At 41.6% G+C, this 12865-nt stretch overlaps 1 protein-coding gene across 3 annotated transcripts in view; it reads right to left on the minus strand.

Annotated features, from left to right (window-relative positions):
* Window positions 1–3673: 3673 nt before the first annotated feature.
* The window catches only part of SNX10 (sorting nexin 10), a 106136-nt gene continuing 96944 nt past the window's right edge, over window positions 3674–12865 (minus strand). For all 3 annotated transcript variants that reach the window (XM_014593229.2, XM_006162393.3, XM_027765932.1), the window contains 2 exons: window positions 5998–6210; window positions 3674–5542 (listed from right to left, as the gene is read on the minus strand). In XM_014593229.2, coding sequence (XP_014448715.1) covers window positions 5461–5542; window positions 5998–6210 — 295 coding nt within the window. In that variant the 3' untranslated portion in view covers window positions 3674–5460. The remainder of the gene's footprint in view (window positions 5543–5997; window positions 6211–12865) is intronic.

Consider the following 12865-nt stretch of genomic DNA (forward strand, 5'->3'; position numbering starts at 1 on the left):
AGATTCTCTTCATTATGAAACAGTTCAAAGAGGATTCCTGGAGCCAGCAGGAGGCATAGTGGTTAAGGCACTAGACTCCCACATGGTGGACCACAGTTCGAGTCCCGGTTACAACAGCTTGGACTATACCAGGCGCCGTGTGCCTGCATGTTCCAAATCCCAGGAGGAGAATGGAGAAGGGGATTGTGGCTTGGCCATCTCCCCTGAGGGTGATTTTCACTCTCCCTCTCACCGTCTCTGTCTCCCCAGTCAGATTTCATGCCCTAAGGCAAAAACCTTAAAAAAAAAAAAAAAAAGGATTCTTTATATAGCCTGCTTCCCTTGCCTACCGGTATAAACACTATTGGCCTGATCGCCTTTGCAGGAACACATTACACAAGTGTGTATGAAGTACATTTGTGTGGGTCTTTGCCTCCAGGAAGGATGGTCCCCATGGCTTTGCGATTTCGATTTGTAACTAGTACACACCCACAGAGGATGTAATATTAATAACCGAGCTCTCAAAGGACCTCAGAATCACCCAAGCCCAACTTTTTAAAAACATCAAAATGCACTTGGAATCCCAACTGGTTAGAACTTGATGTAGAACGGACGCCCTCCAGATTCCTGGCGCAATGTCTTCCCCCCACTACATTTCTCTGGGGACATTCTCTGGAGACAGTCGCAGTATAACCAAACGGAACCAGCCCTGGTTGTATTCCTGGATCGCCTTACTGTGCGCTGGGTTCTGCGAATGCTCACTTGGGAGCCTTACCACCACTCCTCAACGCGGCCTCCCAGCCAGACCCCTGACAGCGCCTTTTTCCGCCAGCGGCGCACTGGCCCGGCAGCGCCCCCTTCTGTCCTCCGGCGGCCAGGCACCCAGTGTGTCCGGGTCGCACGTTACTCCTGTCCAGGGCAAAAAAGCCCCCGAATGGGGTGGGAGACTTGTTCCTCCCCGCGCGCGCACACACACACGGAGCGCCCCCACCCTGACCCAGGGCCCCTTCTGGCCCCGCGGACACGTGCTTCTTCCTCAGCAGCTCAGCTCGCCGTCAGGCGCCACTGTCCCCTCCCTCTCCAAACAGGAGGGGGCAGGTTAAAGGCGGCAGCACGCCCGCCGGGCAGGTTTTAGTTTCTCGGGGGACGGGAAGGGAAAGGGATCATTAATGCATGCATATGCAGACGAAGACTTTTAGGACGCATGTTTTCCCCCCCCAATGGGCCACGACCCGTGCGTTCGCGGGGACCCTCCAGGCCTCAGTCACACCCAGCCGGGGCGGTGCGTCGTCGCCCTTTCTTGGGTCGGTCGGCGGGGTTGGGGTCACAGAGCCGAGTGAGCGTCCGCAGAACAAAGACTCGGGGCCAGCCCAAGACAGAAGCGCAGCCTCCCTCTGCCCGGGCGCGGCCACCCGCCCCCGCCACGCGGCAGCAGGGCGTCGTCCCCACGCGCGCTCGCACACCCGCTCGGATCCCCGGAGCTTGGAAACCCAGAGGCCCGGCGGATGGTCGGTGTCTAGGACTGCTTCCCGCACCAAACCCGCCCCCAAGGCCCTGCTGCGCCATTACTGTATTTTCCCTATTAGTATAAGGGCCCCAGCCGTCGGGGTCGCCCTGCAAAGCTGGGAGGGGCTCGCGGTGGCCGCGTTTGAAGCAGGTGGGGCAGGAGCTGCGGGTCTGCGCTGTAAATCCCTGTCTTTTTGTGGTTGTTTTTCCCACTCACCACCCGCCCTTCTCCACTTTTTTTTTTTTTTTTTTCCCTTTCCGCACCGCCGTTGCTATGGGGTGTGCAGGACGCGGCGCGGGAGAGTGCGCGCGAGCCGCCGAGGCGCCGCAGCCAACAGGCGGCGGAGGGTGCAGCCGCGGGAGCGCCACCGCCGGTGGGGTGGGGGGCAAAGCTATAAAGAAGGCCCAGAGGTAAGAAACTAGCAAAAACACAACCACAAGTTATGCCCGTGCTGTGCCTCTAGCAGCAAAGACAAGCGGTGTGGGGTTTTGGATGAATCTACACTTCTCGTCGGGGGAGAAAGGGTATTTTCCTCTTTAGCATAAACCATTTGCATAGTGCCTTTAGACCAGAGTTTAAATACAGCAGAAACTTGTGGCTTTTTTTTTTTTTTTTTTTTTTCTTTTTCTCTTTTTTTCTCTTTATCTTTTTGAAAAAAAAAAAAAAAGAAAAAGTCGTTGGAATTTTGGAGAATGAGAAAGGTTCATTAACTACCAGAGTGTGCGTAGCTAAAATAAATTAGTGTCCAACGCACTGTTCATAACAATGGTCTAGAAAAGTTTCCAGCGAGAGTGAAGAGCAATTGTGTCTGAGTTAATGGTGACAATGGTGACTCGTTTGTAAGATGCATATGGCAAAAAAAAAAAAAAAGCCAAAATCCTTTGAAACTAGATCAAATTTTAAAGAAATTGTTGCTTGTTTACATCCTTTAAAATTTTTGAATTCCACTCTATTCAAATGTATTCATTTCTTATGACTTTTATTTGCAAAGAAAGTTGTAGCTATGCTTTGTATGTCAAATTGCAATAATTAATTTCAGACAGCATTGTATTTGCAAATGTATTTTTATATAATAAAGTAAGGTCTATATCCCAAACAAAACCCCAAACTGTATTGAAATACATTGGTTTCCTCTACTGCAAAGATGCTACATTGTATTATAGGATACCAACTAATTTAAATATTGAGGAAGACTATTTAGAAACAGAAGAAGCTTTTGTTATTTTTGTCTTAAAATTTTAGAGGCCTTTCATGAAAAATTATCTTCCTTTATAATCTGTCTTCTCAAAACCTTATTTGTACCACAGTAGCTCAGTAACGGTGACTTCTTAAGTCACCAAAAGAGAAAAACAAAAAACAGTTAAAAACAACATCCAGTTTACTGTTGGATTATAATTGCTGGGCTAAATTAATTTCTTTAAATTCTTAATAGTCACAAAAAGGTGATGTTGTATATTACTTTTCATTTAATTATTCAATAAAATGTGACCTAGGCTTGGAAAACTCTGGAAATATAATTAGTATCTTAAGGGACAATAACTGTTTAAAGATAAGCATTTGTGTTTCTTTCCTCATTTTTAAAACTTGAAATGTTAACTAAATTTTAATCACTTTCTTCCAAGTGAGACTTTAAAAATAGCTTTAAGTAACAGGTTGTTGATTTTCATTGTTGACACTTTTGGGTGATATATAAATCCAGGGGTAAAATAAGACACATAAACTGTCTTAATAGGTGAATAGTTTACCTTTCAGAATTAGTCAGGGAAATAGTTTTGCTCTCAGTAAACCATGAAGCATCCAGGATTAGAATTCTTTAAATTTAAATCAAATTTAAATTAGTGTTAAATACATCCCTTCTATTGAGTTCAGTTACATAAATAATTTTTTTCTTCTCCTAAGGAAAGCTATAAAAATATACTACAGAAAAATAAGAGATAAAGCAAGAAAGCCACTGTGAGCTAAAGTTGATTTGAATATCTCAGCTGCAAGAAATCAGTTTTAAGAAACCAGTGCTTGTTAAAACAAAGTGATCGAACCGACATTAAATGTCTCAAATATGGACCATGATAGTGAGCACTAAACTCTTATCAAGATTCTTCATTAAAAAATGACTGATAATCCAAAAACACATGGATTTGGGTCTAAGTCAGAACAAACAGATCGTCTTGTAAAAAATAAATGCCCATACCAAGTTGATATTTTTCATGTTTAATGTGAAAACAATGATCGTATGTTTACATACCAAATACTAGGCATTACTTAATTTTGATGGCACTGTTACATCATTAGAAAATAATATGACAATGGTGGTACAGTGTATACTCTTCAAACCTGTTGTAAAACAGAAGAAATATTGTGAATTCACACACATACTGGGCTGAGGACAGCTCCTCAATGCCCCAATGGGCAAGCTTTGCATGTCAGCAAGATACCCTGAAATTGTTAAATCTGGGGTTTTCCTATATTAAAATAATGAGACTTAGATAATAAAACAACAGGATCTAAGACATGTTAAATGATGTTAAATGAAAATATTTACAATGGGTAATAATGCTTTATACCAAAAAAAAAAAAAACCAGAAAGATAAAGAAATTACTCTTTCTAAATTTAATTTTTTTCTATTGGTTCTTAGTTTCCTGTTGGTCTTTTTTTTTCCCCTATTGGTTTTTTGAAATAGAGCTTTTTAGTAATACATTAATGTTTAAAATCATAGTTAAGATAAAAAGTCTGCTTTTTGTAGCGGCCTCTCTTAACCTCCAATTAGGTTGGGAAACAGTTAATGCAACAAGTTACCCCAGTTCTGTGAAAATATCTTCCTGTTAGTTTCACAGAGATATTTTACACCATTCAACAAGGAAGAAAATTATCTCAAGGAAAGGCTGCCTCATCTCTAATTTGAAGTTTAAAATAGTTTACCTAAGTTTATCTTTGGGCCACTAAAAAATAAGAGTGTCATATTAAAATAATATCAGTCTCCAGGTATATGCCTAAAAAGAAAAGACTTTTTAAAAAAATGAGTAATGAATTCCAAACTGAGCAAGGTGACATCATTTTCAAAGTTATGGGACTATTTCTTGGGAGACTTGATGTCTTAATTTTTAGAAGATCCTTCCTTTGACTTAAAGTAATAAGTAACACCACTGATACTGAAAGTTACCTAGTGATAGGAGATTGCACATTGAGTCAGTAAATGAATCATTAACCTGTAATTCTAATTATGTGGAGATAATGAAAACAAATTATTTGTTTCCAGAAACCATTTGTTTAAGCTGATTTGGGACAATGAAAATGTATTTCTGTATGTTGCAAGTATAATTACAAGTGCCATTTCTGGTTGGTTGTTTTTTTTTTTTTCCTCTAAAATGTAAACATTATTTTTATAAGAATCTCTATTCCTAAGATACATTTTCCATCTACGTGTGAAATACAATACTGCAGAGGTTAAATGCTCCAAACACCCAAAAGTAAAGTGTCGTGCCAGTGCAGGGGAGGTATCCACGAAGTCCCAGCCACACGTCTGCGAGAGGGGGGCAGCCTGGTGTACGTTTTCCTCTTCGGAGTGGTTACTGTCACAAACGCTGTGTTTACGCTGACACTGAAGCATTGATACGAGAAAGAAGGCTCTATCTTGAGTTTAAATGCTACCTATTTTCTATCTTTTAAAATTCAGTCAAACCAGCTAGGTTTTTTCCAATACGTAAATCATTTCATTTGAGGGCCAGATCTTATTTACCAATAATGTTTCCCTATTACAGAGAGCATTGCGTTCACAGGCGTTTAACTTGATACAGAAGCTTGGCTAAAATAGGACAACATAAAAATACCACTAATACACAACCCAACGTCTCTTAAGAATTTAAATACCTATTATCACGACACTGAGCTTTAGGTAAGAATGTGTTACTAGCAAGCTTTTTTCTCGAGGACTGGACGTAATTTGCTATTCCTAAGATAGTAACATTAGAATTCTTTTTCAGGATTCCTGCGGAGCGGTACTTATTTTACATCCGTGTGAACTGCTGTCATCGCTACTGTGTCCAACCCCAGAGGATGAACTGGAAAAGAAGAGAGGGGGAAAATAATAAAAAGAGGAAATTGGTTTTCACAACACACTCAAAGCCTGAGTAACAGAGGAGAACTTTAATTATCTCCAGTCACAAAGAGAGACAGGAAATTTGGACTTTTAATTAGCCATTTGGAGTGCAGTTGGATATTTTTTTAGCTAGATAATTTAAACGCGAATAATTCAAGTCTGACTAAATGAAAGTCACATAATCGGAATGCAGATAATTGAATTTCTACTGCATTCATTAATTCAGTGTGGAGGTGTGTGTGAAGACTACTATGATGAGCTGTCACAGCTCAATAAAATCTCAGTCAATTAATTTTTTCATTATCTTAGTATTACATCAACAAAAAAGTGAAGTGTGTGTATATATCTCTCCACATGCATATGTGCACTGGGTGTTACATAAATATGTATACATTAAATCACAATGCAAGGAAATACCTTTCGGAATCATAATCTATATCGTTCTCTTTTTTTCCTTCTTCATCCTCTTCAGGGAAACGTCTGTTCATCAAGGCAAACTTGTGAATTGCTTCTTCCACAGAGTACTTTGTCTGCCCAGAAACACACGCCTCGATGTCTTCCGAGTTCAGATGGCTCTGCAAGAAGAGGTGAAGGCTGCTATCTGAAAGCAAAAGTGCATTCTGGAGGACTCTAGGCAAAAGACAAGAAAGGAACAAGACTTGGTGAACAGGGGTGGGCAGTTGTAGGGCAGGAGAGAGAAAACAGTGGAAATGGACCGCCAAAGGAATTTCTCTGCTGTGGTAAACTTTGCGTCAATTATGGGTTCTGCCCATTAAAGGGATGAAAGCATATGTTAACTTTTATTCAATTATTTGGAAATGTAGGTGAGGAAACACGTGAAGCTAATAGTTACGAACATCTGTTAAAAGAATAACTTCAAGGACATTTCTTCGATTTAACCATCTGTTATGACCATGTGGATTAATTATGGAAATATTTTGCTTATAGAGTCATAGAAATTTATTCTGCTTAAAAAAAATTTATTGCCAACAGCATGTCAATTCAGTGATCTTTATTGAACAGGCTGTCAAGAAACATCAAAACTTTCAACTACTATTAAAAATGATACGAAGAAGTCGATACATTTCTCAGCATGTTTCACACTTCGGAATCTGACCAGTGGCTCAGCCATGGTAGCGTGCGTTGGTTTACACTGCTGGTTGGCAGGCTGAGGCCACACGGGAGGCCGGGGTTTGATTCTCCATGTGTCCTAAAAGTTGGGCACAATGTCCAGCTCCTGTACTCACAGCTGTTCTGGGAGCTGAGGCAGGAGGATTGCATAGCAGTACCCCATCTTAAAAAAGCAAAACGGGCCAGCAGGTAGTATAATGGTGGAGGCACTGGACTCCCACATGGCCAGCCACTGTTCAAGTCCCAGACCTAGCAGCTTCCTTTCTCACTTTCCCTCTCTGATCAAATTAGAAAAGAATAATAATAAACAAAATAAGTAATTCTTTAAATAAAAAACATAAAACTTGAAGTATGCTTATGTACCTAAGTATATGTTTATAAGCACTTATGAGAAATTTTTTTTTTCCCAATATCTAAGGTTGAGTAGAAATTTCTCCAGAATCTTCAGTGGCACTACATCTCAATGTTGTGAAAATGAACAACCAAATAAAATCGATCTGTCAATTTTATCTTATATAATTAAAATGTAATAATTCTGTGATGAGTATATTCAAGATCAAAGTTTAGAAAGACATTTTAATTAGTTTATCAGCACTATCGGGAAGATTAAAAACTCTCCTGTAGCAAAAATCTACACAGCTCAAATTCATATTATTGTGTCTTAGAAGAGGGAATGAAGTCAAAGTCAAAAATAACCTTATATTTAAATATAAACTAGCTTTCTCTTTGTAGGAAAGACTGTGACATATAATCATTTAGTCTCTACCATTAGTTCAGTAATGTAACAGGAGATACTAAACCCGATTCAGGGACAAAACTAGGCTACTAAAACTCAAGTATAATTTTGCTCAGCATGGGATTTTTTCATATAGAGGCTTATGAAAAATAAATCGGGTATTTCAGACCAAATAAACCTTACTTTATAGTCTGTATACTTAAAACCAGTAACAGAAAAGTAAATCTCTTTCGGCCATTGATAGCAATCTAGTTACAATCCAGGGCCACTAAAATACTGTCTTTCTCTTCAAAATAATGAGAACTATTTCTTCAGAAAGGCAAATGACACAGTGCTGCACAGTGACAATACCAAAACTTAGCAGTGTTCTTTGTTTCAGTAGATTTTAAATTACCGTCTGAGAAAATGTTCTTGATCAGTCTACTAAAGAAAAAGGAAAACCTTTGTGTGTTTTCAAAAGGAAGAATCTCAAGCAAAGCAGCTAAATACTTCCTCTCTCCATGGCCTCTGCCCTGGGTTCTCCCAGAAGATGACCACATCACGTGATTAAAAATTAATCGGCAAGTAGCCAAGGAGTAAAAACCCTTTGACTGCTCTGCAAGATGTATTTTCTACCTTTACAAATGTTTACTACGGTTGTTTTAAATCCTTTCGATATAGGAGAAGAGTTAGGCAGCAACAACCCATGAATAGGAACTTGGGTTTGCTGGAAGTTTGAGCAGCGCGTTCCCCATGCTGTCCTGGCAGCCACAGCACAAGTAACTGTTCATAGGATTCTACTGGCTGCTTTGTTGCTGTTGGAAATGTGTTTTATTTTCTTGATAAAATAATGGGTAATCTTTAAAATTGATTTTAGATGGTTTGAGGCATTACACCACAAAAGCAATGAGCACTAATGCCAATGATATTGGACACAAATTCATTTTAGCTTTATTTCATGTCTAAAGCAATTCTACTGAGCCTTGAACTGCTCACACGCCGTTATTAACTTGCTAGTAACCTAACACATGGGTACAGCCAACAAAAGTGATCCAAGTCCAGGTTGATCAGGACCTCAAGGCTACCGTCCTTTTCTTGAGCTATAATTCAATTTCCAATTTTACTGTACATTAGACTCATTATTTTGCAATGTTTTCTTTTCTGCTTAATACTGCCATCTGGAGGACACAGCTGAAAAAGAGCCAGACCCACTCAGCCCTGAGAGAGAGAGGGGTGGAAGGGGAGGAAGCACGTGAACACCGTCACAGGCCCAGGGTTCCAGCGTGTCTGCTAGGCCCAGTTTTGGCTTTCTGAATCTCTTCCATCTCACTGGCTGAAAGTCTCCACTGTTCTTCGTGGTTATAAGTTTTAAATAAGCAGAAGTAATTTTTAAATCAATTTATGCTTTTTATTTTACAGTCAGAAATCTCATTCTGAAATACAGAATGCACAGTTTTGAGAGGCGTTTTCCCCTCTGTGTGGGTGAGCAGAGCTCATTCTGGGACCGTGTGATTTACTCTCTACTAAAGTGCTAGGACCGACATCAGCATACCAAAAGCTATTTTTTCCTTCTATTTGTGCCACACTTCTCCCAAACAAATCTAATAGCAGAAAATGAACTTCAAGCTTAATATAAAGAATACTTTGTAAAACAGTCAATAAAATGTCATTTGTAGAGGCCTCCATAAAGACAAATACATATGATTTTCAAGCCAATAAAAAACAAACCGAATATAGCCTCTAGAATGTTAAAGGAATTTCCGAAAAGGTATTTACAACAGGAGTCAAATTTCTTTCCCCATAACAACTTTAAAGCAAACAAAGCAAAACCTGCCTTGTCCCTGAATTGGACACTGTTGAAATCTGGTTTTTCCCCACATGATTTTATTCGGTATCTTATATATTCGTTTAGCTGAGGATAACGTATAGCTGTGAAAGGTCACTGGATCCTAGCTAAAGACGTCCTGGCTCTGCTGAGCCCTATATAATGAGACATGCCCACACAGCTGTGTAACGTGTGGAAGGTTCACAGCTTGAAGTAAAAAGGAAAAGAAAAAAAAAAAAAAAGAGCTGAGCCAGTTTACCTCCTACCACTAAAAAAAACTACACCTACAAATCTTCATTGAAGTCAGTCATGATCTGTGCTATGGTGCCCTCTGCTGAACACAAAAGACTTACAAAAACTGTGTGTGTGTGTGTGAGGGAGACATTAGTGTATTTTTCAATGGCAGCTTTTTATTAAAAAACTTTCTATTCCTTAAATTTTTAAGACATATAAAAGCACAATATAAGCAGATGTCTAGTGGAGGGTAAATGTAGTTAATTGATGGATTCAGGATCGAAGGGAAGCTGACGGCTATTCACGATAACCAAACCTAAAGAATCACTAGGAAAAGTTGGGAGACTCACAAACAGGGTTTATACTTTAAATCTATAACTTTGGTTTTCATTGTGATGAAAAGCAACTTTCAGTTTATGATTAGAAGAAAACTTGAAAGCAAGTTAAGATTGAAGAAAAATGATTTTTTTTTTTTTAAGGGAGATTTTTGCTACAGGGCACGTACACTTGCTGGAGAGAAAGAGGCAGGGAGACAGAAAGTGAGAATCACTCCCCCAGGGGTTGGCCATGCCGCAATCCCTTCTCCCTCATTCTTCTCCTGAGATCTTGGGCACACACGCACACATGCACCTGGAGTGAGTTTTACGCTGCCAGGTCGGGGACTCAAACCACATTCGCTTACATGGCAGTCTAGCAATGTAACCGTTACACCATCTGCTGGTCCTGAGAAATGAATACATTTGAAAAATCTCACAATCATACAGGCCAGGCTTCACTAGCATGTAAGAGTTCTGCTGATGATAAACTTGCCATTCCTGGGGAATAATACAGTACTTTCACCTTTCTTAGAATTCCCTTTATCTAGAAAACGGAGATAACACCCAGCTCCTAAAATTGTAGTAAGTATTGAGATAAAACCTGTAAAATGCCAAACACGTCGCAAGCGCTCAATGAATGGTATAAATTACTACTATTGGCACCTAATCAAAGAAACCATTTTCTCATTTTCTATTCTTCTATGAAGATCAGCCTAGACATGTACGTTGCTATTAAATATAAATGACTTCACACCTGACCCTGGAATTTTACAAATACATTTTAACATACACACAAAGAGACATTTTGGTTTCAAAGGATTCAAACACATGCAACTGTTTCTGGTTCACACATTTAAAACTTGTATAAAAACTAGACTAAAAAGAACACTAGAGGGGCCAGCAGGTGGTGTAGTGGTTACAACACTCCCACATGGCCAACCATGGTTTAGTCCCAGACCTGGTGGCTTGAAAATCACGCTGGTTGTGTGTGCATGCATCCCTGCCAGAAATCCCAGAAGAGTGGAGAAGGGCCATCCCCCCCAGAAGTTGATTTCTTTTTTTTAAAAAAAAAAGGTTTTTGCTATAGGGCGTGTGCACTCGCCAGACAGACAGAAACAAATAGAAAGCAAGAGATGACCTCCCAGGGGAAATGGCCATGCCGCAATCCCTTCTCCTCCATTCTCCTCTCGGGATCTTGGGCACGCACGCACGGGCACCCAGCATGAGTTTAAGCCACCAGGTCTGGTACTCGAACTGCGGTCGACTACGTGGGAGTCTAGCGACATAGCCATTACGCTAACTGCTGGTCCCAACCCCCGGAAGTTGACTTCTCACTTTCCTTTTCACTGTTTCATCTCTTGTCTCAGGCAAGCACACATGCCCTATGGTTAAAAAAAAAAGGGGGGGGGGAATACTAGATTTTTTAAATATATGCTAAAAAGCTATAGCACAAGCAAATTTCGCATTTTTACTGTGGTTCCTACCTAAAGTTTCCAAACAGGGTACAGGCTACTGATGGGTGGCCCTACTTAAATGGGTAACCAGCAGCCTCAGAGGACATGGAGCTGGGGTCAGGACACAGTGCTGAGTGCTGTCACCACCAGGTTCCCAGAGTGGGGTTGGGCTGGGTCAGAGGGACAGAGCGCCAGGGGCAAAGACATGGGAGGGCGTCACATTGTCACCAACCAGACAAGGACCGGGAGAAAGCGCATCAGTGTGAGGGATGCAGAAAGGAGGGGGAGGTGGGTCAGGAGGGGCCACAGAGTTCAGGTCAGGCCTGAAGCCCCCGAGCGGTGTCAGACTCTGCTTCCATCAGGTTTCAACCATGGAGAAGCACCAGCTTTCATTTCTAATGTGAACTCAGGAGTTTGAAGACAATGTTCACGTATCATGGTGGCACAAAGGACACCGTAAGAGAACCCCGTGACTGTTCCATGGTGGGACTTCCGGATGGTAATCCCCATCCAGTTTTAATGAATCCAGTCAGTCCCTGATATGGAGATGGGCTTTCCCACTAGAAGGGAAGCTTCGCAAGGACACAGATCTGAATCCACACCGTTCTGCGCAGTGCTGTATCCCTGGTACAAAACCCTTGCGACCAGAACACTTCATCTGTCAGGGAAGGCCTAGCTGTCAGAGTCCTTTCCAGGTCATCTTCCGAATGACACAACCACACAGTGAAGTTGGCAGTGTGTAAGTTCCATTATTCCACTCTATAGAAACGAAGGCTCAAAGGAATTAAAGGACTTTTCCAAGGTTGCATAGCTAGAGAAAAAATCAGGAGCCACGATTCATGAGACACATGAAAACCAGCTCGCTGAGCTCCCAAACCAGGACTCTTTGCACTCTGACATCTGCATCCGATACAACCAGCAAACAGCCAAACACTACGCTGCAAAAACCACCTAGCCGAAGTGTAACCCCACTGTGGCCGAATGCCACTCACTGGGTCATTAAAATTGGTAGATCAACTATGGATGGAAAGGTTATCCTCAAAACAACGATGTGATTCCGGATCAAAAACACACGCATTGTGCTTCACTAGCAACAGAAAAGCAGACACTTGCGTCTTTTGACCTCAAGCAAGGAGACGTCTCTGCAGAAGACAGCTCCACGGTGTTGGCAGAAACTGCAGGATCTGCCCTCCCCCACCCAGGCTTCCCTGGGGATGGTCACTCTGCAGCTTTCCCAGGGCAGCATCTAGAGCAACAGGCCACTCTGCAAACTGGAGCTGCAGGGACCACACCTTAGAGAGAGACTGTCAGCCACCCGGGGCTTGTAGAGACAACAGTTGAAATCAAGGCCATCCCCAGAAAGGGGACAGACCATGTAGAGGGTGTTCATCTCTCTCTGCTTGCATGTGGGCATGCATGCGCTCTTTCATGAACAGAAAAGGGGTTTTTAAAAAAGAAGAAATTAGGGCCAGCAGGTGACATAGTGGTTATGGCGCTGGACTTCCCCGTGCCCAACCACAGTTTGAGTCCCAGACCTGGCAGCTTGAAACTGACGCTGGGTATGTGTGCATGAGTGCCCAAAATCTCAGGAGGAGAATGGAGAAGGAAT

This window comes from Tupaia chinensis, unplaced genomic scaffold (assembly GCF_000334495.1).
Source record: "Tupaia chinensis unplaced genomic scaffold, TupChi_1.0 Scaffold139943_1, whole genome shotgun sequence".
Taxonomy (NCBI): domain Eukaryota; kingdom Metazoa; phylum Chordata; class Mammalia; order Scandentia; family Tupaiidae; genus Tupaia; species Tupaia belangeri.